Here is a 27,503-nt window from a genome sequence, read left to right as displayed (position 1 = left end):
ACCAATGAAATTGCCAGGGTGGGCTTTACACGATGATGGACAGATGATAAACAGTAATGTAATCAACAACGTCACGAAAGAGCCCTTGGGTTGAATTTGTTTTCAACAAACAACATATTACGTTGCTCTGATTGGTTGTAGGTCTATCCAATTGAGCGAAGAGGCATTTGTTTTACGAGTTCGGCTGAAACACGCCCCGTAGTCACAGCTCAACGGAGAGTTTTCAGACTCATATTCTGACTAGAATTATGAATATGACAACGTCAGGCTAGTAGTTACCAGTATTTTGACAGATATCTACACACACAGCAACAAACACACACACACAGCTACAGATATCTACACACACAGCTACAAACACACACACACAGCTACAGATATCTACACACACAGCTACAAACACACACACACAGCTACAGATATCTACACACACAGGTACAAACACACACAGTAACACACACACTCTCCCACACGCAGCTTTAGAGAAGCACAGATTGACCTCTGACCCAGTCACAAGGCTGAGCTCTTCCTTTGTGCTCTCAGCTGGACTCAGAGGGTGAGGGTATACTAAGTGTGTAGAGAGAGAGTGTGTATATGACAGAGTGTGTGTGTGTGTGTGTGTGTGTGTGTTTAACTGGGACTAGACCTGCTCAGCTACCAGATCATTTCCTGGTTCTCCAGCTCATGACCTCTGACCTCATACACACACAAACAGGAAATACACTCTCTCTCCATCCACTCTCAAACTGTCTCTCTACCCCTCATTGTTTTCCTCCCCTCTCTCACTGTCTCTCTCTCTTCCTCTCTTTCTGCTTGTCTGTCTTTCTGCTACAAAGCTACAGTGTCCTCTTTCTCTCTCCCTTCCCTCTCGCCTCTCTCCCTCTCTCCTCTCTCTCTCTCTCTCTCTCTCTCTCTCTCTCTCTCTCTCTCTCTCTCTCTCCCTCTCCCTCTCCCTCTCTCTCTCTCCCTCTCTCTCTCTGTCTCTGTCTCTCCCTCTCTCTCTCTCTCTCTCTCTCTCTCTTCCTATCTCTCTAAAGCAGTCCAGACTCCTTCAGCTCTGTGTACATTAGTCTTTCTGTGTATACACTTTGAGCAGTGTGTGTATGAAGTGTATGTAATGTGTGTATTGTGTGTAGGGTGTGTAGTGTGTATGTAGTGTGTGTACTATGGTGTAGTGTGTGTATGTAATGTGTGTAGTGAGTGTAGTTCTATTTGAAGACCTGCATTCTTCCACAAGACCCAAAACCAACAACCTGCATTCAACCCCTCCCGCCCTCCATCACCCCTCCTCCTCCTCCTCCTCCTCCTCCTCCTCCTCCTCCTCCTCCTCCTCCTCACCTCTACACCTCAGGTCCGCGGCTTCGTAACCGGGGCGACAGGCACAGTTCGTGGTTGGCTGCCCCACCCACCTCCCGTCCTCGCCACAGAGCATGCTGGGAGGCCGAGCGTGCTCCCCGGGGGGAGTGGCTGCGTTCTCCACACACACCCCCGGCGCCTCGTCCACCAGGCCACGTGGCAGCGTCTCTGGAAAGCGGGAGAAGGCGAGGGTGTGGGCGGGGCACTTCTTGATGAAGGCGCGGACAGCCAGCAGGGCCATGCAGCTGTGCTGGGCCTGGAAGGAGAGGTAGAGTCCTGCCCGCGACACAGGAGACACACGCAGCGTTTTCACGTTGGAGCGCCGCTCACCGCCGCGCCGCAGCAGGAAGTCAGCCGCTACCGTGTCGACCTGGAGACACGAGGGAGCGGGGTGAAGGGGGTGTAGTGTGTGTGTAGTGTGTGTGTAGTGTGTGTGTAGTGTGTGTGTAGTTTGTGTGTAGTGTGTGTGTAGTTTGTGTGTAGTGTGTGTGTAGTGTGTGTGTAGTGTGTGTGTAGTGTGTGTACCTTGGTCCAGGGGTTCTCCATCCATGCAGGGTGTGTAAGTGTGGCGTCGTCAGAGTCACTCTGGTAGCTGTAGAGGTTGAAGGTCTCCTTACAGGGAGAGTAGCCCAGCCCGGAACATTCCATCATGGTGAAGCGGACCTCCACGTACAGCACCGCCGCGCCCCGCACAGGGATCCAGCGACTCCGCAGCCAATGAGAGCTGGCGCTGTCTGCAGGACAGAGCTGATAGGTCCTCACGGTGCTGCCCTCGTCGTCCAGACCACTCACCTCCTCCCACTGCTCAGGGGCGGAGCCACAGGGGGCGGGGCCAAAGGGGGAAGGGCACAGGGGGGGCGGAGCCACAGGGGGGAGTAAGTGCACCTCAGTGTAGTGTGTGTGTGTGTTTGTAGTGCGTAGTGCGTGTGAGTGTGGTGTTTGTAGTGCGTAGTGCGTGTGGGTGTGGTGTTTGTAGTGCGTAGTGCGTGTGGGTGTGGTGTTTGTAGTGCGTAGTGCGTGTGGGTGTGGTGTTTGTAGTGCGTAGTGCGTGTGGGTGTGGTGTTTGTAGTGCGTAGTGCGTGTGAGTGTGTGGTTTTTCTGCCGCCATGGTATCATAAATAGGGCTGTACATAAGGCAGCAGTGATTGTTAGAGTGCATGTTGGAGAATAACACGGACACGCGCTTCACAGCGCGAGCGGGGCCTCCTTGACAACTGTAAGTCATATAACTGATGTTGTCAGTTCATTTAAGCCTGTTATTGTATTAGTCTATAGTTCTTGCACATTTAAATTAACTTAACTGGTGATTTTTGTTGTTCGGACACACATGCCCCCACTGCAACAAAAATAAATCCTAAAGGAAACACTGGTGTATGTGTGTATGCAGGGTGTGTGTGTTTGTGTGTGTGTGTGTATGCAGAGTGTGTGTGTTTGTGTGTGTGTGTGTGTATGCAGAGTGTGTGTGTGTATGCAGAGTGTGTGTGTGTGTGTGTATGCAGAGTGTGTGTGTTTGTGTGTGTGTGTGTGTATGCAGAGTGTGTGTGTGTGTGTGTATGCAGAGTGTGTGTGTTTGTGTGTGTGTGTGTGTATGCAGAGTGTGTGTGTGTATGCACAGTGTGTGTGTGTGTGTATCCAGAGTGTGTGTGTGTGTGTGTGTGTGTGTATGCAGAGTGTGTATGTGTATGCAGAGTGTGTGTGTTTGTGTGTGTGTGTGTATGCAGAGTGTGTGTGTGTATGCAGAGTGTGTGTGTGTGTGTGTGTATCCAGAGTGTGTATGTGTATGCAGAGTGTGTGTGTGTGTGTGTGTATCCAGAGTGTGTGTGTGTGTGTGTGTATGCAGAGTGTGTGTGTGTGTGTGTGTATGCAGAGTGTGTGTGTGTGTGTGTGTATGCAGAGTGTGTGTGTGTGTGTACCTGTGGGTCGGTGCTAGGGTAGACAGTCCATTGCAGGTCTGATGTCATCAGTTTGGTGTTCATCACCACCTCTGTCAGGAGACACAAGACATCCCATAATATCACCCACAGATACCATAATATACCCCATGAGATCACCCCTCTCCCTCCCTCTCTCCCTCTCCATGTCTGTTCCTTTTCCTCTATCCTCCTCTCTCTCTCTTTCTGCTGAGGGCTGATAAGAGAGAGGGATGATGGGGAGGAGGGGATCAGAACTCAAGGAGGAGAGTAAGAGGAGGAGGGCGAGAGGGATGAGGGGGTGAGAGAGAGACAGCAGAGAGCTGGTGGGGTGAGAGAGAGACAGCAGAGAGCTGGTGGGGTGAGAGAGAGACAGCAGAGAGCTGGTGGGGTGAGAGAGAGACAGCAGGGAGCTGGTGGGGTGGAACTGATATACATTCCTCAGGTTCACACACTTGACTGAAGAACTGACCTTCCAACACCACACACACACAGTTTATCACACACTCTCTCTAACACACACACACACATAGTTCCTAAAGGGGGGAAGGAGGGATGAGGAGAGATGGAGGGAAGGAAGGAATAGAAAGGGGAGAGAAACTTCAGTGTTTTGGAAAGTGGTGGAGAACACAGATAATCAGAAGTGTGTTGAAGTCTTCTGGTTTTGTTAAATATCTCTCTCTCTCTCTCTCTCTCTCTCTCTCTCTCTGTCTTTCTTTGCAACCCCACACACACAGCACATACACACATGTGGGGGGAGGAGGGGAGAGACAGAAAGAGAGAAGGAGTGAGAGAGGGGGAGAGAGTGAGTTAGGGAGAAAGAGATGAAAGAGGTTTTGAGGGTTCCTGTTTAAGACTAATCAACAGCTTAACAAGACTCCATTTAACATGTAAATCCCCCCCCCACACACACACACACACACATACACACACACACACAGGCTCTCCATCTCTCCCTTTCGTGGGATTTGGGGAAAGGAGAGATGGAGTGAGGGAAGGAGGGATGGAGTGAGGGAAGGAGGGATGGAGTGAGGGAAGAGGGATGGAGTGAGGGAAGGAGGGATGGAGTGAGGGAAGAGGGATGGAGTGAGGGAAGGAGGGATGGAGTGAGGGAAGAGGGATGGAGTGAGGGAAGGAGGGATGGAGTGAGGGAAGAGGGATGGAGTGAGGGAAGGAGGGATGGAGTGAGGGAAGGAGGGATGGAGTGAGGGAAGAGGGATGGAGTGAGGGAAGGAGGGATGGAGTGAGGGAAGAGGGATGGAGTGAGGGAAGAGGGATGGAGTGAGGGAAGGAGGGATGAAAGAGGGACATGGGTCTAGAGCTGAAGTTATGGATAGGGGGGTTGTATTTATTTATTAAAAGTCAAAGTCTCTTTCTCTCTCTCTCCTTCCCTTTCTCACTCTCTGTCTTCCTCTATCTCTCCCTCTCCTTCTCTCTCTCCCTCTCTAACCCCCCCCCTCCCCCTATCTTGGATGTTTCTCTGTCCCTCCATCCTCTCTCTCTCTCTCTCAGTCCCTCCATCCTCTCTCTCTCTCTCTCTCATTCCCTCCATCCTCTCTCTCTCTCTCAGTTCCTCCATCCTCTCTCTTTCAGTCCCTCCATCCTCTGTCTCTCTCTCTCTCTCTCTCTCTCTCTCTCTCTCTCTCTCAGTTCTTCCATCCTCTCTCTCTCTCTCTCTCTCAGTCCCTCCATCCTCTCTCTCTCTCTCAGTCCCTCCATCCTCTCTCTCTCAGTCCCTCCATCCTCTCTCTCTCTCTCTCTCTCTCTCAGTCCCTCCATCCTCTCTCTCTCTCTCTCTCTCTCTCTCAGTCCCTCCATCCTCTCTCTCTCTCCCAACTCTCCTGAGAGGGTAGAGTGGACAACTAAGGACTTCTGCACCTCAGTTACCCCACGCTGCTACACACACACACACACACACACACACACACACAGCACCAGTGTTATAAGAGACCTATTCATGCTAACGCTGCTTCCAGTGGAGGGAGATTCTACTGACTCCTACACTGCTGTAACGTACTGAAGCTGCTGTTACTATGAGTGTGTGTGAATGAGTGTGTGTGAATGAGTGTGTGTTTCGAAGGGCAGCAGGTGTGTCCCATGGTCTGAAAGGTGGAACTAATTCAGAATGCTACCGTTTCATCCCACACACTGTGACGGTCATAACGGTCATGAAACGCCACACATACTGACCCTCCTCCCCTCCTCCTCCCTCCCTCCCCTCCCTCCTCCTCCCCCTCCTCTCCTCCATTGTAAACTAATGTTGTTATTTGTCGCTCTGGTTAATGAGCATGTGGCGCGCAACTACTCAGCATTTGAATTGTGTCAGAACTGACACCGGAGCACGTGAAGAGAAGTGAACTATAGTTTAGAAAGAATGGACAATGGACACACACACACGCACACGCGCGCGCACACACACACTCGTTTGCCCCACCGTTCGCCATATGGATCTATATGTTGTGCTGCTTTGATGACAGATCAGCACCCCGGAGTTTTACGGATTTTAAGAAGCTTCGCCCACGCGCATGGCACCGGAACAACAAAGACATGAAGAGAAAAAAGTTTCACTGAAATGCGCCCGGTGTCTCGGTGTCCCGTAACACGGTCACGGTCTAGAACCACTGTCTAGAACTACTTTAAAGAAATGAAATGATGATTAATCTATCTATATCTCTCTCTTTCTATCTCATAGTTGCATTTCTTAATATAGCCTAGTTTTCTGTGTAGTTTTTGAGATATAGCCGATATACAGAGAGAGAGAGAGAGAGAGAGAGAGAGAGAGAGAGAGAGAGAGAGAGAGAGAGAGAGAGCGAGAGAAAGAGAGAGAGAGAGAGAGAGAGAGAGAGAGAGAGAGAGAGAGAGAGAGAGAGAGAGAGAGAGAGAGAGAGAGAGAGAGAGAGAGAGAGAGAGAGAGAGAGAGAGAGAGAGAGAGAGAGAGAGAGAGAGAGAGAGAGAGATAGTCTGGGTGAGAAGCACTTCAACCCCGTCAACATGACAAACTGACATTTACGTTAAACAAACTATCCACGTACCTTCTTCCGCCCCGCACGGGTATAGAACCACGGACATCACGAGCCACAGCACAGTTCTTTCCATGGCAGCCCCTGGTAATCTCGAGCTCTGGTCGATCACGGACCAGGGGTTCCCAGGTACGGGTATCCGGGGGACGGTGTCAGCTAGGCCCGCTGTTCCCCAGCTGCACGAGCCACATCGGTCAGAAGAACACAGTCACTGGAGCCTCGCGACCTTCCCCAACTACATCGAACGAAACTTCGGGTCCCAGTTCAATCTGGGGTTTTTTCACTCGGAGGCTGAAGGATCAAATTACTCCGTGATCAACCGTCGAACCAAACAGCGCTCTCCAAAAACGAAGTCAAAGGCTAACGAAGGGAAAATTCCAACCAAAACTCCACCTAGTCTTTCTCCAGGGTCCACAGGAAAGCGCGTCTCCGCCAGTGGTCTCTCCGCCCGTGGTCTCTCCGCCGGGGATCGGGCTATGGGGGTAGGGAAGCCGAGACTGGAGGACAAGTTTTGGGTAGCCAGACTACACCCAAGTACCCCCGAACACACACCGATCCTCTCTCTCTCACACGCACACACACACTCACACTCGTTCTTCCAACTCCAAACGCAACTTCTCTTGTCTCGAGGAGGAAAGTCGGCTCGGTAGATTCCCTCGTCTCTTGTCTCTTTCTTTCCGTTTTCCCGAACTCCTTCCACACGTAACGGCGCGTGTGCTCTTTACTCACCCTCAGTCGCCGAACTGAGCGAGTTAACAGCAAACAGAGCAGCGGGACCGTGAAAGACACCGCGGACGGGAGGGAAAGTTTATCCGTATGTATCTGTGCGCGCTCCTGGCAGCTGCTGACTGTCCAAGCTGTCCGCAAGCTTGGGCATCCCAGGCTCCGCCCACAAGAGGGTATCTCAGGCTGTCATTGGTCAGTGCAGCTGTCAGTCAGGACTGGTTTCGAGACTGAGAGTTAAACTTCTTACCGGTAACGATTCCAGATAGTGGTAATTGAACCGTTTAATACCACGACACACAATAAACTGTCGATCCTCTTTTCTCCACTACTTCACTCCTGATGTGATGTGTGTGAGAGTGTGTGAGTGTGTGTGTGTGTGAGAGTGTGTGTGAGAGTAAGTGTGTGTGTGTGTGTGTGTGTGTGTGTGTGAGAGTGTGTGTGAGTGTGTGTGTGTGTGTGTGTGTGTGTGTGTGTGAGAGTGTGTGTGAGTGTGTGTGTGTGTGTGTGAGAGTGTGTGTGAGAGTGTGTGTGAGTGTGTGTGTGTGTGTGTGAGAGTGTGTGTGTGTGAGAGTGTGTGTGAGAGTAAGTGTGTGTGAGAGTGTGTCCAGGTGACGGGGTCGTGATGGGTCTGATGGTGAGATAATGTCTTTAGAGAAGCAGCGCTTCTCTTCCTTCCGTGGTGAAGAGACGGAGCTTATCGCTATGGCTGTGGACAGACGGTCATTTATCAACAAATTCATCAGCGTCCATCAACAGACACACACACGGTAAGGCAGCTCAGGTGTTTAGTGAAGCGGTGTGTGATCCGGTCCCATCCCACGGGAAAGACTAAGAAGAGGAGCTCTGAGGAGGAACGGGAGCGCGAGAAAAGAAGAGGTTTTGTTTCCGCGTGAGGAAAGTCACACGTCCGTCAGAGCCGGTCTCTTAAGGGTGTGACCCCCCCCACCCTCCCCTATTCTATTGTTCGGCCGGGCTGATGATCACTCACACCTCTGGTGTTGAGGCCCCTCTGCGCTGCGCGCTACAAAGACATTACCAGAGGCGGCGGCCACGCGATACGCATCGCCTGTAAACCGGTGAGAGCACTGTCGGTGTGACGTCAGTGTTAAAACATTGATGCCTCTCGTGGGAACAAGAGAGTTCTGAAGTTACTGAACTGAGGAGCCGCGAGACGTAGGACAGGGGTTGGTTTTCTCTCCTCCTCTCCCCTCCCTCTCTTCTATCCTCCTCTCCCCCTCCTCTCTCCTCTGCCCTCTCCCTCTCCTCTCTCCTCTCTCCTCTCTCGTCTCTCCTCCCTCCCTCCCTCCCTCCCTCCCTCCCTCCCTCCCTCCCTCCCTCCCTCCCTCCCTCCCTCCCTCCCTCCCCTCTCTCCTCTCTTCTCCCCTCCCTCCCCTCTTCTCCCCTCCCTCCCCTCTCTCCTCTCTTCTCCCCTCCCTCCCCTCTCTCCTCCTCTCCCCTCTGTCTTGTGTTGCCAGGGAGACTCCTGAGGGATCGACAGACCTGTGAAACCCAACACATGTTAATAAGAGTGACACACACAGGTGTGTGTCACTCTCTCTCTCTCTCTCTCTCTCTCTCCTTTCTTTGTCTCTCTCTCGCTCTCTCGCTCTCTCTCTCTCTCTCTCTCTCCAGACTGCAGAGTGGTCCTCCTCCTACATGTCCTCACCACATTCCTGGGGAAGGAGTATGTGTGTTTGTGAGCAGACTTGCATGATTGAGTGTTTCAGTGATAAGAGATAGGAGCAACTGAAGCAGTCCTGATTTGAACGTGTGTGTTCTTGTGACTGGGTGTGTGTTCCGGTGTGTGTGTGTTCCGGTGTGTGTATTGAATCCCCAGGGGGAGGGGCTTATCTGAGGTCTTAGTGTCAGTACTCATGGAGATAACGATGACAAATTACACACCCACCACACACACCCACACACAGTTATTCTCATTAGCATGATCAATAATAGTTTTGACTGGACTTGTAAGCACACCTGAAGAGTAGGAAGGAGAGAGGAGGAGAGGAGAGGAAAGAGGAGAGGAGAAGAGGAGAGGAGGGGAGAAGAGCATTTACTAATTTAATTTGCAGGTTTAAGCGTCTCTTGAGATAGAGGAACACAGTCTTTCCCTGCCTACAACTGTGTTGTCACTCTGTGTGTCAGAAAGAGAAAGCTGATCCTTTGTCACTCTTCTGCTTAAGATTGTTTTCTTTGAGTTCAAATATATTATCAATTTTTGGGCGTGCAGCGCCTTTTGGTGGTGAGATTAGAGAACTGCTCGAACACACCAGGGCCCTCCGGCGGTGAGATTAAGGTACAGTAGAAACAAACGTTTTTTAAGGAATTTATTTCAAGATTTTACTATTTTACATTGAGCTGAAGGACCCCTCGTCTTCCCAGCCTAACACTCTGCTCTGCTACCTAGGATGTGTGTGACCGTGAGGGACTGTGAGAGGGAATGCATGTTAATGTGTGTGTGAATATGCAAGCGTGTGAACGTTAGTGTGCATGACAGTGTGTGTGGTGTGTGAGTGAATGCATGTGCATGTCAGTGTGTATGTGCATGTGTGTATGCCAATGTGTGTGAGTGTGTATGGTGTGTGTGTGTGTATGGTTTGTGTGTGTGTGTATGGATGTGTTTGTGATATGCCAACCCTGAATCACAGTAATCAGTCCTGTCTGGTGGGGTCATACTCACAGGACCTCAACACCCTCCACGCTAGGCAGAAATACTCGCCAGCAGGGCATTGTGGGCCATGTAGTTCCGCAGCAGAGAGGACTTTGGGTATAGTAGTCCATTAGTGTTATCGCTAGCAGAGAGGATTGTGGGTATTGTAGTGTTTTAGCCCTGAATTCTCTGTTTAAGCCCCATAGATATAATACAGTCAAAAATGTCTCTATGTACAAAAACCCTTCATTCACGCACACACTCACACACACACTCACACACGCACACAGACACACTCAGACACACACACTCACACACACACACACAGACACACTCAGACACACACACTCACACACACACACAGACACACTCAGACACACACACTCACACACGCACACCCTCTCTCCATCATGTAAGTATATATCTAAATGAACAGTAAGATATAAATAGTGGCATCTGTTTGGGTCAGGTTTTCACATAGTAATAATTAATACAATATATTCATACTGACCCGAGTCACTTTACTGTCCACTCAAACATACACACACAGACACACTCAGACACACACACTCACACACACACACAGACACACTCAGACACACACACTCACACACGCACACCCTCTCTCCATCATGTAAGTATATATCTAAATGAACAGTAAGATGTAAATAGTGGCATCTGTTTGGGTCAGGTTTTCACATAGTAATAATTAATACAATATATTCATACTGACCCGAGTCACTTTACTGTCCACTCAAACATACACACACAGACACACTCAGACACACACACTCACACACACACACAGACACACTCAGACACACACACTCACACACACACACAGACACTCTCTGGTCAGCAGACGGTGGTTCAGGGTGTGCCAGAGGGTAACAACACTTTTCAAGTTAAAGCTTTTTTTTTTGCAAATGGTCCTAAATCCTCCTCTATCTTCCCCCTCTCGTCTCCTTCCTCCATGTAGCTCCTCATCCCTCGTTCCTCTTCTCCTCCTCTATCTCCCTTCTATCCTCCACTCATTTATTTATGTTGAGTCTTTCATCTTTCCACTCTCCTTTTCCTCTCAGTCTTCTCTCCTTGGAGTTTTCTAGTCTGACAGTTGTTCTGTTCCCGGTCATCATGTTGACCCTCCCCGGTCGTCGTGGCGATCAGAGGCGGTCGCGGGCGGGCACCCAGATGTAGGGTCCGCTCTGCTCCTCGATAACGCTCCTGATCTGGTGGTACACCTCCTCAAAACTCTGACCCTCCACGATGGCTGGAGGAGAGAGGAGAGTTAGTACAGGAGTTATGCTGATGATACACAGTTATACTGTTAAAACCAGGTGATACCAACTCTCTGGAGTCCTTTTTGAGCCTTAAAGATATCAAGGACTAAACAGTGTTGGATGACTAACCCTAACCCTAAACAGTGTTGGATGACTAACCCTAACCCTAAACAGTGTTGGATGACTAACCCTAACCCTAAACAGTGTTGGATGACTAACCCTAACCCTAAACAGTGCTGGATGACTAACCCTAACCCTAAACAGTGTTGGATGACTAACCCTAACCCTAAACAGTGTTGGATGACTAACCCTAACCCTAAACAGTGTTGGATGACTAACCCTAACCCTAAACAGTGTTGGATGACTAACCCTAACCCTAAACAGTGTTGGATGACTAACCCTAACCCTAAACAGTGCAGGATGACTAACCCTAACCCTAAACAGTGCAGGATGACTAACCCTAACCCTAAACAGTGCAGGATGACTAACCCTAACCCTAAACAGTGCAGGATGACTAACCCTAACCCTAAACAGTGCAGGATGACTAACCCTAACCCTAAACAGTGTTGGATGACTAACCCTAACCCTAAACAGTGCAGGATGACTAACCCTAACCCTAAACAGTGTTGGATGACTAACCCTAACCCTAAACAGTGCAGGATGACTAACCCTAACCCTAAACAGTGCAGGATGACTAACCCTAACCCTAAACAGTGTTGGATGACTAACCCTAACCCTAAACAGTGCAGGATGACTAACCCTAACCCTAAACAGTGTTGGATGACTAACCCTAACCCTAAACAGTGTTGGATGACTAACCCTAACCCTAAAGATATCAAGTCCTGCTGGATGACTAAAAATTGTATCCAACTTACTGAGAGTAAGACTGAAATTATTCTGTTTGATCAATTGATGATTTATAAAAAAAATGGGACCCTTCAGTGTGCCCTCCCAGAAATGTTATCTTTGATTCGGCACTAAAATTTGACAAACTAATTAATTCTGTTGTCAATGGTAGTTTCTTTAATCGAAGGACTATTGTAAAACTAAAATCTTTCCTCTCTTTTAAGGACTTGGAAATGGTGTTTTGTGCACTTATGTTGTCTCAAATTGATTATTGTAATTCTCTATATTTATTGGATTTGTTAATCATCGTTATAACGCCTGCAGCTTGTCCGAACTGCGGCTGCTAGAATGTTGACTGGTACCAGGAAGAGGGAGCATATCTCCCCGATACTGGCCTCTCTTCCCTGGTACATATCTCCCCGATACTGGCCTCTCTTCCCTGGTAGCCAGTCAAATATAGAATTGATTTTTAGGTGTTGTTCCTTGTTTTTAAAGCTTTACATGGATTGGCTCCATTGTATATCTCAGATCTTCTTGTGCTGTATCACACTTCCAGGCACCTTAGATCATCAAACCAGTTCCTTTTAGTCATTCCACAGACTCAGATGAAAACAAAAGGTGATTGTGCCTTTTCAGCTGTAGCCCCTGCTCTGTGGAATAAACTGACCCTTTTTATCAGGTCATCCCCCATCACCGAGATATTTAAGTCTCGTCTGAAAACATATTTTTATTCTTTGGCTTTCGAGTCAGTTTAGAGTCACTCATGCTCATTGTAATTGTGTTGTTTGTCTGCTGTTCCTACTTATTGTTGTTTTGCCATTTTTGATGATTTTGTAGAGCACTTTAGTCGGCATTTGCTGTTTTAAATGTGCTCTATAAATAAACTGACTTGACTTAAGGAGGGAGGAGAGGAAGAGAGGAGAGATAGTGGAGGAGGGAGGAGAGGAAGAGAGGAGAGGAGATAGGAGAGATAGTGGAGGAGGGAGGAGAGGAGAAGGGAGGAGTGGAGATGAGGGAGGAGAGAGACAGAGAGACAGAGAGACAGAGAGAGAGACAGAGACAGAGAGACACAGAGACAGAGAGACACAGAGAGAGAGAGACAGACAGAGAGACAGAGACACAGAGAGAGACAGAGAGAGAGAGAGAGAGAGTACCTGTGAAACACTCAATGAAGTCTTGTTCCAGTTTGACTGCTCTGTCCAGAGCCTTCATGGCTTGTTCCTCAGTCAGACGCTTGTTCAGATCCCTGCAACACACACACATACACACAAAATCAAATATCTAATCTAAAACCATCACTCTTTATTCTTGTTATTCATCTTTTGTAAAATGTTTGTGAAACTACGCACACACACACTCACACAAACACACAAACACGTACAGGATATTCTCCAGAGAGCGAGGCCTGATGAATATTGCGATGGGGTGCAGCTGAGCGGCCTGGAGTCTCCTCACTGCGTTAGCCGACACGTCCAGGATGCAGTGTTTACCCTGCTAAACACACACACACCATACACACACACACACACCATACACACACACACACACCATACACACATACACACACACACACACACACACACCATACACACATACACACACAATACATCATACACACACACCATACACACACCAAACACACACCATACACACACCATACACACACCAAACACACACCATACACACACCATACGCACACCATACACACACCATACGCACACCAAACACACACCATACACACACCATACACACACCATACACACACCAAACACACACCATACACACACCATACGCACACCAAACACACACAGCATTATCAGAACATGTTCAAGAACATTATCCAGCATTTAATGATTGAATACAGAATCCTGATCAGTCTTTTCTTCCTCTGCTATGAATTCACTTTATACACAGTTAGCATGTTGCATGCTAACTAGTGCATCCAGAGGTAATCATTGACAGTTAGCATCAGTGGTGTAGTGGTAAAAATTGAGGTGGGTAAACTATGAATTGTATTATTTATTTATTTACAGGGTCGTCAAGCCCCCCCCACGAGAGACGAGCTTTCACGTGTGTTTGCGCTTATTTTGCTTAGGCTACTTAGTAACGAATCTAGGCTACGGTCGCCGAAAAACGACATTCATTGACCTTGAGACACGCAATTCAGCCCCTTCACAGAGGCTTCTTTTTTTGTAAATATCTTTATTGGTTTTCATTTTTTTTAGCACACAACCATACTTCAAACAAGCACACACATCAAAAACACAACACACAGATACAACAACATCGGCTCAGCTACACACATACAATAAAAATGAAAACTAAAGAAAGAAAACAGATACACAGCAAAGTATTCTCTCTTACGATTTTTCAAAAAATCCCTGTAACATAATGTCAGAAACGTTGGGGTCCAAATAGTTCAGATAAGGTTGGGGAGGTTGGGGTAGGGGAGTCAGATGGCTGAGCGGTTAGGGAACCGGGCTAGTAATCTGAAGGTTGCTAGATCGATTCCCGGCTGTGCCAAATGACGTTGTGTCCTTGGGCAAAGCACTTCAACCTACTTGCCTCGGGGGGGAATGTCCCTGTACTTACTGTAAGTCGCTCTGGATAAGAGCGTCTGCTAAATGACTAAATGTAAATGTAAGGTTCCCAGACTTTATAAAATTGTTTGTCGGGTATTCTAGAGGTATTAAATCAAACAAAACATTATGCCAGCCCTTAACAGTTGGCTGTCTATCACTTATCCACTGTAATACTATATTCTTCCTAGCTGCATATGTAAGAATACAGAAGAGCCTCTGTTTTTTAACACTTCATATCTAGAAGGGAGACCTAGAATAAGAGACATTGGATCCATCTGTAATTTTTGCCCAAGTATCTTTTCAGTTTCTGTCAAGGCCTTAGACCAGTATCTTTTCAGTTTCTGCCAAGCCCTTAGCCCAGTATCTTTTCAGTTTCTGTCAAGGCCTTAGACCAGTATCTTTTCAGTTTCTGTTAAGGCCTTTGACCAGTATCTTTGCAGTTTACGGCATGACCAAAGGCAATGGGTTAGAGTACCAATCTCTGTTTTACATTTAAGACACATTGGTGACAAAGTTGGATTGAAATGATGTCTGCGGTTGGGGGATATATGCATTCTATGCTTTAGCATAGATCCAAATATCTTCCCACTCATTGTCATTAATTGTAACAGACAGTTGACTCTCCCACTTTTCTCTAAACTCCTGCAAAGCCACAGTTGACAGAGTACATATAGCTCCGTAGAGTAAACTGATAGACATACTCCCAGCTGTTCCAAACAGTGATTTCTCAAGAGGAGAAGAACCAGGGTTGTCAATTAGGGTTGTACTGTGCAATATATAATGTCTTATCTGTAAATAACAAAAGAAGCTCTGTCTGGGGATATTATATTTCTCAACCACTTGGTTAAATGACATTAATGTATTATCAGAAATGACATCTTTCAACCAGGGGCGCACTCAGTACACGGCGCGTTGTCGACTCAAGCATCGCACGTATCAACCAGTCATTGGCCTACTTGGAAAAATACCCATACACTTAACATTATTTAGGATGATTACACAGAAATTACATCATATATGTTTCATTTCTTACGTTGAACTTGCGAAGTCCGTAAGAACACATTTCAGAAGACATTTCAGAAATTTTCCGAAAAATAGGCACCATGAGTGTTAAATACAGATTGCGAGGAGGAGTATAAAGCTCAGTCAGCAATAGTGTACTATTAAAGTCTTAGAGCAATTTATATGTGTCCATGCTGTGTAATATGGAAAATAGTTGGAGGTACTAGTGATGTCAGAGGGAGGGCCGGTTACTGACGGCAGTGGGCTGGTATTTTGGACCATCCCAACCCCGTCGGCCCACCGGGGATTCTCCCGGTATCCCCGATGGCCAGTCCGCCCCTGCTTTCAACACATAAATGCCACAATCTTGCCACTGTCTGAAGCCAGCATCAAGTAGTCCTGGTTAGAAATCGGGGTTGTTCAAAATAAGAGTGAAAACTGATGTTAGTTTTGACCTCCCCTCAAGTCTACCCGTTAGCCGCCAAGCCTTAATTGTGTTGAGAGTAACAATATTGTCACAGCATGACCTAATAGTTTTAAAACTCTTAACAAACAGCAGGTTCGTCAGTGGGTGCTTTGACAGGGAGGTTTCCACATCCAGCCAGACAGAGGCTGTCTCATTTACGATCCAATCATAAATACATCGCAAATGAGCACAAAGCTGGTACTTTCTCAAATTTGGTAAATCTAATCCACCTTTAGAGCTTGGCAGTTGTAAGGTAGCCATCTTTAGCTTTGGTCTACGTTTGCTCCATATAAATGCACTAAGCCAACCATTTAGGTTTTTCAAGACTCCATTTGAAAATAAAACTGGGATCATTTGGATAGAGTAAAGCAATCTAGGCAATATGTTCATTTTAATAAGAGCTATACGACCTAGCCAGGATACTGGGAAAGAGTTCCAATGCTCCAAATCCAGCCTCACCTTCTCAAACAATGGGACAAAGTTAGCCTTATACATTTGCTCAAATGTAGGGGTTATGAATATACCTAAATAGATAAAGCACCCTGGGGACCACTTGAAAGGGAAAAAGGCAGTATTGTAGGTATTGAGCTTAGGCTCCCTAGCGGCATGGCCTATGATTTTGTCAAATTAATTTTATATCCAGAAAATTTGCTAAATAAACCAACAACATCAAGTAACACATATTGATATTTCTGGACTGGAAATATAAATTAAGACATCGTCGGCATAAAGGCTTATCTTATGATATACATTGTCTATTTGTAAGCCCTGGATGGAGGGTATTGTCCTTATGGCCTCTGCCAATGGTTCAATAACCATGGCAAACAAAAGGGGGGACAATGGGCAGCCCTGCCTTGTTCCTCTATGCACAGGGAAGCCGTCAGACCTCAGTCCATTAGCCAGAATGGCTGCTTGAGGATTCTCGTACAAGACCTTGACACATCTAATAAAATTATCCCCTAAACCAAATTTCTCCAAGCAGTAAAATACATATGACCATTCAACTCGGTCAAAGGTTTTTTCTGCATCCAGAGAAACCACTTAACCATCAACTTGTCTATGTTGGAAGACCTGAATGATAAGAAGACGCCTAACATTGTTATAAGAGTTTCTCCCCTTTATGAAACCAGTTTGATCCTCTTTTATAATTTTAGGTAGGAGACCTTCAAGGCGTATAGCCAACATTTTTGCCAAGATCTTCCTGTCTACATTTAGAAGGGATATGGGCCTATAAGAGGCACAGGACTCAGGACATTTCCCCTTTTTCAGTATGAGTGAGAAATTTGCTTCTTTCAAGGTCGGGGGTAACTCTTTTTTTGAGAAAGCATCATTAAACATGCTGATTAAAGGGTATACTAATACGCCTGAAAACTCTTTGTAAAATTCACTGCTGTACCCATCCGGTCCACCAGCTTTCCCATTCTGAAGAGTTCCTATGGCATTAAACACCTCTTCTCTGGAAATGGGTGAAGTAAGAGCAAGTTTATGTTCTGATGGTATAGTGGGTTTAGCTTGTCAAAGAACTTATCCATCAGAACAGACGCATCCCTTGGCTGCTCAGAACTATAGAGATTATGATCAAATATCTTAAAGGTGTCATTTATAAGCTTATAATCATATATACGGCTGCCTTGAGCATCACAAAGGGCTGCAATGGTTTGTGATTCTGCTCTTTTTTTGTGAGATATGCTAGGTATTTCCCAGGTTTATCCCCATGTTCATAAAACTTTTGTCTAATAAATCTGACTTTGACTTACTTATCTTGTGTTAAAAGGTTGTCTAAGGTTGTTCTAATTGCAGATATTTCTGTCAAAATAGTGGGAGATGGGCTCTCAACATAAGCATTTTCTTTAGTTTTAAGTTCAGCCATTAACAGATTCTGCTTTTCTCTTTTTTTACTTGCTGAAAAGGAAATAATCAACCCCCTAGCATATTCTTTAGCAGTTTTCAAGGCCGGGTTGTCTGTGGATTGAGTGTTAATGGAGATAAAGTACTGAAATTCAATGGTAAAATGAGTAACAAATGTATGATCTTTCAAAACTGATGTGTTCAGTCTCCAGAACTTCACTTACAAAATTCACTCCCCAACAAAATTCCGTACTTTTACTGTCCAGACATGATAGATTAATATATAAACTCTGATAAATGCAACTGGAGCTGGTTTACAATGCTGTTCACTCTTCAGAGCCATCTTGTTCCCCTTCACAGAGGCTTGAGAACCCTGTTTATTTATTCTTTATTAAGTTTCATTAGGGCTATTTGGATGGAACCAGTAAAGTTGGCTTGTATCTGCATCATCATATTTAAAAGAACGTTAATAATAATAGGCTATAGCCGTTTGTCTGATGTCTTAATGCGATGTTGTGCAAACAAACAACGTTTACAAACGTGAATTGATCTTACTCTGTACTCGGTCCTCTGTGGGAGTGGGAGCACTCGATAGTGTCTCCAAAACAAGCCTGATATCCATGGCTAATGAATCCATTCCAAACAGGTAGACTAATCCACAAAGTGTATGTGTGTGGACATACTTTGTGGATCCTGATCGGTGTCGCCGCCGCAGCAGCAACGTATTAATTGGAGGGTCACAGACCATACAGCGCAGACTACAGCGTTGATATGTTAAACAATATGAAATACATTTATTTCGGATTATTCCAACGGCAGAATACGAGGCGCACATGTGTATAAACGCACATAAATGCTATTTAGAGGTGGATAAACGCAATTTAGAGGTGGATAAACGCTATTTTCGAATCCCTCGTAAGCATGCAGCTTACTTACTACTGCACCCATGGGTTACCAATGTCACAGTTAGCATGTAGCATGGTAACTACTGCACCCATAGGTTACCAATGTCACAGTTAGCATATAGCATGGTAACTACTGCAACCATACGTTACCAATGTCACAGTTAGCATGTAGCATTCTCACCTGCTCTGCCACCTGGCGGACACTCTGCACGCTGGTCCCGTATAGGTGGCTGTTGTACTGACCCGCCTCTATGAAGCGATGGGATTGGATGTCCCTCTCCATCTGTTCCCGTGACAACACAAAGTGGTAGTCCCGCCCATCGACCTCGTACTCCCTCTGGGGGCGAGTCGTATCTGGGGGGAGAGGGCGGTCATTGTGTGTATGTGTGTGTTAGGGTGTGTGTGTGCATGCGCACGTGTGTGTTATAGTGTGTGTGTGTGTGCACATGTGTGTTATAGTGTGTGCGTGCGTGTGTGCACGTGTGTGTTATAGTGTGTGCACGCGTGTGCGCGCTTACGGGGAACACAGGAGCCAAAGCGCTGAGGGAACTCAGACAGCAGGTCGTCATTGACGCGGTCCTTAGTAGGACCCAGGATGATGATCGGTCTGGCGTACTGGACTGGAGAAAGAAGAGGAGAGAGGAAAAGACGAGAGGAGAGGAGGAGAGGAGAGGAGAGGAGGAGAGAGGAGGAGAGGAGAAGAGAGGCAAGAAGGAGAGGAGGAGGAGAGGAGGGGAGAAGAGAGGCAAGGAGGAGAGGAGGAGGAGGGGAGAAGAGAGGAGAGGAGGAGAGGAGGAGGAGGGGAGAAGAGAGGAGAGGAGGAGAGGAGAGGAGAGGAGGAGAGAGGAGGAGAGGAGAAGAGAGGCAAGAAGGAGAGGAGGAGGAGAGGAGGGGGAGAGGAGAGGAGGAGAATGGAGGAGGAGAGGAGACAGGAGGAGAATGGAGGAGGAGAGGAGACAGGAGAAGAGGAGAGGAGGAGAGGAGACAGGAGAAGAGGAGAGGAGGAGGAGAGAAGACACTGTTACATACCACACATCTGATGTAAAAGAAGATGACAGTCAGGAGGTGAAGAGGAGTGAGGGGATCAGACCTTCTATCTGAGTGACCATCTCATAGCTCTGGACAAAGCCGTCTCTGCCTGCAACACACAGGACTGACATTTATTACATCCTAAATGTCACACACAACACAGAAAGACAGACACACTGTTTCTCTCACACACACACACACACACAAACACACACACACACACACACACACTCACCTTTGTTTTTCATTCTAGACCACTCTTTTCTTTCCAACCTGAAATCCAAAAGAGAAAGAGAGAAACAAAGAAACTGACTTTAATGTGTGTCTAGCTGTGAATGCTGGATATGTGTGTTTGAGAGGGAGAGAGTACCTGTACCTGTCATGTATGGTGTGTATGTGTGTGTATGGGATGTGGTATATGGTGTGTGTGTAAGTATGGGATGTGGTATAAGGTGTGTGTGTAAGTATGGGATGTGGTATATGGTGTGTGTGTAAGTATGGTGTATGCTGTGCGTGTGTGTACCTGTGCTTGCTGGGTATGTATCCCAGTTCCTCCAGCTCCCCCTGGTGGTTGAGGCGTCTGCCCTGCCACCAGTCATCGTCGCTGCAGTCGGACACGTGCAGGACCTCCCCAAAAGTGAAGCCAAGCGCCTGGCTCACAGCACCTCCGTCCAGCCCCGGGTCATAGTCCAGCAGGGCCCTGCACACCCACACGCACGCACACACCCACACACGCACACACAAGGACACACACACATATACATAAATACACACTTTTACGGGATATAACATAATCTATTATTGTATGTGCTGGTACCTGAGGTAGAGGGATCAGTGTATGTGCTGGTACCTGAGGTAGAAGGTGCGGTTGGCCCTCAGGGCTCCAGAGCTTATGCTATTGTTCATCATCTGCTCTCTCAGGTCATGGATCTTAGCTTCAAACCTGCTGTACTCTACAAACACGCACACACAGTTAGCACTGTGTGTTAGCAGCAATAGTTAGCAGTGATAGTTAACAGTGCTAGTTAGCAGTGCTAGTTAGCAGTGCTAGTTAACAGTGCTAGATAACAGTACTAGTTAACAGTAGTTACCCTTAGGTCGGTACTGGGCCACAATGGTGACAGTGCTAGTTAACAGTGCTAGTTAACAGTGCTAGTTAGCAGTGTTAGTTAGTAGTGTTAGTTAGCAGTAGTTACCCTCAGTTTGGTAGTGGGCCACAATGGTGACAGTGCTAGTTAACAGTGCTAGTTAACAGTGCTAGTTAGCAGTGCTAGTTAGCAGTGCTAGTTAGCAGTTCTAGTTAGCAGTGCTAGTTGGCAGTGCTAGTTAACAGTGCTAGTTAGCAGTGCTAGTTAGCAGTTCTAGTTAACAGTGCTAGTTAACAGTGCTAGTTAGAAGTGCTAGTTAGCAGTGCTAGTTAGCATTGCTAGTTAGCAGTGCTAGTTAACAGTAGTTACCCTCAGGTCGGTACTGGGCCACGATGGTGACCGTCTGTCCTGCGTTCTTCAGAGCTGCTGCTGCTTGCTCATGGGTGGCACGACGCAGGTCAACCCCGTTCACCTGTACACACACACACACACACAACACGCACACACATAACACACATCTTGTATCATATCATATCTTGTATAGGTATGTGTGTGTATATATGTGTATATGTGTATATGTACAGTATGTGTTTGTACAGAAGCACTCACACTGATGATCTGGTCCCCCTTGTGCAGCTCCCCGCTCAGGTCGGCCGGCCCTCCTGCCAGGATGAAGGAGATGAATATGCCCTCCCCATCCTCCCCCCCCACGATGTTGAAGCCCAAACCTGTGGACCCCCTGTGCACACACACCCTCCTCGCCTCCCTGCTGTACTCATCCTCCCCCCCACACACCCTCCTCGCCTCCCTGCTGTACTCATCCTCCCCTCCACACACCCTCCTCGCCTCCCTGCTGTACTCATCCTCCCCTCCACACACCCTCCTCGCCTCCCTGCTGTACTCATCCTCCACCACACACACCCTCCTCGCCTCCCTGCTGTACTCATCCTCCCCCAATCCCAGCATGCCTCGGGGCAGGGGGGAGTAGTGGCGAGGTGAGGGGGGGCCCAGGGACTGTGGGTAATCTGTCAGGTAGTTGGGGTGACCCAGGTCTGGATCCATGTAGGCTGGGTGGAGGGGGAGGGAGAAAGAGGGAGAGAGGGAGAGAAAGAGATGAACTGACATCAAACTTCTGTAAGTATTTACACCATGTGGTGTGTGTATGTGTGTAATGCGTGTGTGTTTCTGAGGTGTGTGATACATACAGCCGGCAAGGTGTGTGTGAGAGTGTGTGTGTGACATGTACAGCTGGTAAAGTGTATGAGAGAGTGTGTGTGAGAGTGTGTGTGTGAGACTGTGTGTGTGAGAGTGTGTGTGAGAGTGTGTGACACGTACAGCTGGTAAGGTCTGGGGGGATGCATCCCAGCTCAGGTGTGTACATGTGCGTTGTCTTGGCGACCCGCAGGTACACAACCTCAGCCGTGTTCTTCAGTGCGGTGACAGCATCCTCGTGTAGCACCTCCTCCAGACGCAGGCTGTTCACCTTGGGAGGACAGAGGAGGGGGGAGGGGGGAGGGGTGAGGGGGGAGGGGTGAGGGGGGAGGACAGAGGTGTGTGTGGTGTGTGGTGTGTGTGGTGTGTGGTGTGTGTGTGGTGTGTGGTGTGTGGTGTGTGGTGTGTGGTGTGTGGTGTGTGTGTGTGGTGTGTAGTGTGTGGTGTGTGTGTGGTGTGTGGTGTGTGGTGTGTGGTGTGTGTGTGTGTGTGTGTGTGTGGTGTGTGGTGTGTGTGTGTGTGGTGTGTGGTGTGTGGTGTGTGGTGTGTGTGTGTCTCACGGCCAGTATCTTGTCCCCTATCTGCAGTCGTCCATCTCTGTGGGCGGTGCCCCCCTCGATGATCTTGGTGACGTAGATGCTGTTGTCTCCAGGAACATGCTGGTTACCCACACCCCCTGCTATGCTGAACCCCAGCCCTGCACACACCAGTTAGTAAACACACACACCAGTTAGAAAACACACACCCCAGTTAGAAAACACACACCCCAGTTAGAAAACACACACCCCAGTTAGAAAACACCCACACACACTCCCCCCAATATGCTAAACTCCAGCCTTGCACACACACACCACACACAAGTTAGACTCCCCCCCCCCACACACACTAGTTAGACCCCCCACACACACACACCTTTGGGGCCCTTGACCAGTTTGACCTCGATGACCTTCTCTGCAGGGGGCCTGTGTCGGCTGACATAGAGACGCACCACCGGCCCCGCCTCCTTCAGGGCCTCCACCGCCACGCTGTGGCTCACCTCACGTACATCCACCTCATTCACCAGCATCACGCTGTCATTCACCCTGCACACACACAGACACACACACACAGACACACACACACAGACACACACAAGTCAGCAGCTAGGAGACTTCTAGGAAATGTGTGAGTGTGTGTGTGAGTGTGTGTGTGAGTGTGTGTGCATGCGTGAGTGTGAGTGTGTGTACCTCAGTCTGCCGTCCTGTGCTGCAGCTCCCCCAGGGATGATCTTGGTGATGAAGATGCTGGGGTCGTCTCCAATGTGGGGGTTGTCTGTTCCCCCCGCTATACTGAAGCCGAGGCCTGAGTTACCCTACACAAATACACACACATAAACACACATCACACGGAGATACACACATACACACCACTCACTGCTGTGTTGTTTCATGCTCGTTAACTAGCCAGCCTTTCCTTGCAGAAGAGAACTGTTTGAAACAAGCTGATTAAAACTACTGTGTTAACAAGCTGATTAAAACTACTGTGTTAACAAGCTGATTAAAACTACTGTGTTAACAAGCTGATTAAAACTACTGTGTTAACAAGCTGATTAAAACTACTGTGTTAACAAGCTGATTAAAACTACTGTGTTAACAAGCTGATTAAAACTACTGTGTTAACAAGCTGATTAAAACTACTGTGTTAACAAGCTGATTAAAACTACTGTGTTAACAAGCTGATTAAAACTACTGTGTTAACAAGCTGATTAAAACTACTGTGTTAACAAGCTGATTAAAACTACTGTGTTAACAAGCTGATTAAAACTACTGTGTTAACAAGCTGATTAAAACTACTGTGTTAACAAGCTGATTAAAACTACTGTGTTAACAAGCTGATTAAAACTACTGTGTTAACAAGCTGATTAAAACTACTGTGTTTCTCAGGTCCCCACAGGGTACCTTCCATGGAGGCTGGCTGTTGGTTACTAGGGTTACTTGACTCTGTTGCTATGGACCAGCGCCTTGTATCTATGGCCCCTTGTATCTATGGACAACCACCCTGTATCTTTGGACTACCACCGTGTATTTATGGACTGTGCAAAAGCAAATTCCTTGTCTGTGCAAGCTTTAATGGTTAAGAAATCCCATTCTGATTCTGATTCTGACTACCACCCCGTATCTATGGACTACCACCCCATATCTATGGACTACCACCCCATATCTATAGACTACCACCCCGTATCTATGGACTACCACCCCATATCTATAGACTACCACCCCGTATCTATGGACTACCACCCCGTATCTATGGACTACCACCCCGTATCTATGGACTACCACCCCGTATCTATGAACCAGCATCTTGTATCTATGGACTACCACCCCGTATCTATGGACCAGCATCTTGTATCTATGGACTACCACCCTGTATCTATGAACCAGCATCGTGTGCTCTCACCCTCTCCAGAGTGATTTCTTCATACTCCACCTCCCCTGCACACCCATTCATCTGGAGAGAGAGAATGAGAGGGAGGGGGAGAGGAGGGCATAGATAAGGAGAGAGGGGGAGAGATAAGGAGAGTGAGAGAGAGAGATAAGGAGAGAGAGATGAGGAGAGAGAGGGATGAGGAGAGAGAGAGAGATAAGGAGAGAGAGAGGGAGAGAGAGAGATGAGAACAGAAAGAGGGATGAGGAGAGAGGGAGGGATGAGGAAAGAGAGGGATGAGGAGAGAGAGATGAGGAGAGAGAGTGATGAGGAGAGAGAGAGGGATGAGGAGAAAGAGAGAGGGATGAGGAGAGAGGGAGAGATAACGAGAGAGAGAGTGATGAGGAGAGAGAGAGAGAAAAGACGAGTTCAGTTTCAATTTGGCAGAGAAGCATCACATCTTTTCTAGCCACTCGTTGCCATGACAACTCCATAGCAACATCTGCTGATCCCTTTGGGGATCTTGTTACCAAGGCAACCGTGGTTTCCACGGCAACCGTCTCCCTCTCGCATGTTTCCCATGCACACACACGCACAACCTCCCACTCACTGAATGTAAAATATGTATGTGTGATAGATTCACCCATCCTGCACTACTCATACACACTTCCACTGAACCTAAAACAGCTGTGCAAACACACACCCACAGCCTCCTGACATACACACACACACACTGCACCAGCTGTGTTGGTGTGTATGTAACACATATGTGCCACACAACATACACACTTTTCTCCCTTTCCCTACATCCCTCTGTCTCCTCCTTCCATCACTCTATCTCTCTATTCCTATATCTCCTTCCTGCATCTCTCTCCCCTCCTTCCATCCCTCTTCCTCTCTATTCCTATATCTCCTTCCTGCATCTCTCTCTCCTCCTTGCATCCCTCTCTCCTCCCTCCATCACTCTATCTCTTCATACCTCTCTCTCCTCCCTACATTACTCTCTCTTTCCTCCCTCCATACCTCTCTCCTCCCTCCATCCCCCCTCTCTCTCTATGTCTAGTGAAAGAGAATGGCAAAGGAGAGAAAGCTCTTTATTTAAACATTGCAACTTATTATATAAGAGAGAGTGAGAGGAGGAGGGGAGAGGAAAGGAGGAGGGGAGAGGAGAGGAGAAGAGGAGAGAGGAGAGGGGAGGAGAGGAGTAGAGGGGAGAGGAGAGGGGAGGAGAGGAGAAGAGGGGAGAGGAGAAGAGGGGAGAGGAGAGGGGAGGAGGGGAGAGGAAAAGAGGGGAGAAGGGAGGAGAGGAGAAGGGAGGAAGAAGATGATAGTATTAGTGTCAGCATACATTCAGTCAGTGTGATGAGTCTCGTGTGTGTAAATGGATCTTTAGCAGAGTGTGTGTGTGTGTACAGTCCAGTAAATCCCTTATTTTTGAATTAATTAAAGAGATTTCTCACATCCTCTCTTGGCAGATTATTTCCCTCTTTTCCTCCCTGTTTACATCCTCCATCCCTCCATCCTCCCCCTCTCTCTCCTCTCTCCATCTTCTCCTCTGTTGATGCTGTTTTAAGCAAAAACCCAGCACATCACAACTAACAGAAGCACACACAAACACTCTGCCCACTCAATGTGTGTGTGCTGGTCCCACGCTAAGGCTTTGAGTTGAGATGACCTCAGAGATGACCAGCCAATCAGGATTGAGAATGAGAATCCTCCTGGGCATCAAACACACACACTTACACACACACAAACACACACACATTCATTCCCAAGGAAGCTAATCTTGTAAATGAATGTGCAATATTAAGACTGCAGAGAAAGAAAGAGAAGGGGCAAGATAGAGGAGAGGAGGGGGAGGAGGAGGGGGAGGCGGAGGAGGAAGAGAGAGGAGAAAGAGGAGGAGGAGAGGGAGGAAAGAGAGGAGGAGGAGGGGGAAGAAGGGGAGGCAGAGGAGAGAGGAGAGAGGAGGAGAGAAGAGAGAGAGGAGGAGGAGGAGGGGGAGGAGGAGGGGGAAGGTGTCCTACCATTAGTTGTTGACGCTGTTTCTTGGCTTTGCGGACGTTATTGATGAAGCGGCGACCCATCTTCTTTGCGTACCACACCGACACAAACATACCGGCTACCAGCGGCCTCCGGAGTTCTCCTCACTACAGGCGAGCCCCCGGGAGACGGCGCGAGAGCAGCAGGATGAGGGGGAGGGGGCGCGAGGAGCGCAGTGGACATATATATATATTTAAATAAGGCTCTCGTTGAACCAATCTAACAAAATAACTATGGGACGGTGATTAAGTAAATTAACGTTATAGTCCTCGCGCAACCCTTAAGTCAAAGAGCAATGCCCCAGGAATAAATAGTAAATATGACTTGAATCCGTTCGATAAAACTGTAGAACGAATCAAACCATCAGTATACGAAGTCGTGACCGACTGTACCAGAAGCGCACGAGGGGCGACAGTGTAGCAACGCTGGTAAATAAATCACCCTTTTCATTGTCTAGATCTCCGGTAGAACCGAATGTCTGTCCATGAACACCCGGTTATCCACGGCATACCAACACAGTTAACCGTTCGTTCATCCGCGAGAGCAGGGTGTTAATCCGCTCCAGTAATGGTGAAGGCGGGACGGTTTGCGTCGCCCGAAGAGGAGATAACGCGTCGTGTTCAAGGTTCCCCGCCAGCCGCGCGCTGTATGTGTCCATCTCTACTATGGGCCATGGTTGCTGACAATTCAGCTCTCTCTAACAACGGTCTCTCTCTCTGCCTCTCTCTCTCTCCGCCTTTCTCTCACCTCTCTCCCTTGCTCTCCCCTTTCTCTCTGTTTCTCTCTCTTCTCTCCATCTGAAAGGATTCTCCACCCCCAAGTGACGTGTTACTTGGTCAGAATTAAATACAGAGAAGAGAAGAGGAGATGAAGAGTAGAGATCAGAACAGAAGAGAAGAGGAGAGGAAGAGTAGAGATCAGAACAGAATAGGAGAGGAGAGGAAGAGTAGAGATCAGAACAGAATAGGAGAGGAGAGGAAAGGTAGAGATCAGAACAGAAGAGAAGAGGAGAGGAAGAGTAGAGATCAGAACAGAAGAGGAGAGGAGAGGAAGAGAGGAAGAAGGGAGGGATGGATGGAAGTATGGAGAGATCAACAAATGATGGAGGAGATGAAGGGTGGAGAGATAGAGAGAGAG

At 47.7% G+C, this 27,503-nt stretch overlaps 2 protein-coding genes across 3 annotated transcripts in view; both read right to left on the bottom strand.

Annotated features, from left to right (window-relative positions):
• Positions 1-7,115, bottom strand: part of LOC146221515 (ephrin type-B receptor 4b-like) — a 30,579-nt gene extending 23,464 nt beyond the window's left edge. For both annotated transcript variants that reach the window (XM_084691440.1, XM_084691441.1), the window contains exons 1-4: positions 6,299-7,115; positions 3,270-3,340; positions 1,882-2,157; positions 1,339-1,726 (exon numbers count right to left, since the gene is read on the bottom strand). In XM_084691440.1, the coding sequence (XP_084547566.1) occupies positions 1,339-1,726; positions 1,882-2,157; positions 3,270-3,340; positions 6,299-6,362 (799 nt within the window). In that variant the 5' untranslated portion in view covers positions 6,363-7,115. The remainder of the gene's footprint in view (positions 1-1,338; positions 1,727-1,881; positions 2,158-3,269; positions 3,341-6,298) is intronic.
• A 2,249-nt stretch (positions 7,116-9,364) lies between these two features.
• The window catches only part of LOC146221514 (disks large homolog 4-like), a 25,571-nt gene continuing 7,432 nt past the window's right edge, over positions 9,365-27,503 (bottom strand). The window contains exons 4-19 of the mRNA XM_084692035.1: positions 24,357-24,407; positions 23,147-23,271; positions 22,833-23,002; positions 22,481-22,617; positions 22,044-22,191; positions 21,318-21,775; positions 21,078-21,180; positions 20,471-20,573; positions 20,144-20,320; positions 19,856-19,893; positions 19,682-19,729; positions 19,110-19,211; positions 18,773-18,945; positions 13,170-13,282; positions 12,943-13,034; positions 9,365-10,932 (exon numbers count right to left, since the gene is read on the bottom strand). Coding sequence (XP_084548161.1) covers positions 10,826-10,932; positions 12,943-13,034; positions 13,170-13,282; positions 18,773-18,945; positions 19,110-19,211; positions 19,682-19,729; positions 19,856-19,893; positions 20,144-20,320; positions 20,471-20,573; positions 21,078-21,180; positions 21,318-21,775; positions 22,044-22,191; positions 22,481-22,617; positions 22,833-23,002; positions 23,147-23,271; positions 24,357-24,407 — 2,145 coding nt within the window. The 3' untranslated portion in view covers positions 9,365-10,825. The remainder of the gene's footprint in view (positions 10,933-12,942; positions 13,035-13,169; positions 13,283-18,772; positions 18,946-19,109; positions 19,212-19,681; positions 19,730-19,855; positions 19,894-20,143; positions 20,321-20,470; positions 20,574-21,077; positions 21,181-21,317; positions 21,776-22,043; positions 22,192-22,480; positions 22,618-22,832; positions 23,003-23,146; positions 23,272-24,356; positions 24,408-27,503) is intronic.

This window comes from Hypomesus nipponensis, chromosome 25 (genome assembly GCF_054491055.1).
Source record: "Hypomesus nipponensis isolate SF chromosome 25, ASM5449105v1, whole genome shotgun sequence".
Classification (NCBI taxonomy): Eukaryota; Metazoa; Chordata; class Actinopteri; order Osmeriformes; family Osmeridae; genus Hypomesus; species Hypomesus nipponensis.
This window is presented reverse-complemented; position numbering and strand designations above follow the sequence as displayed.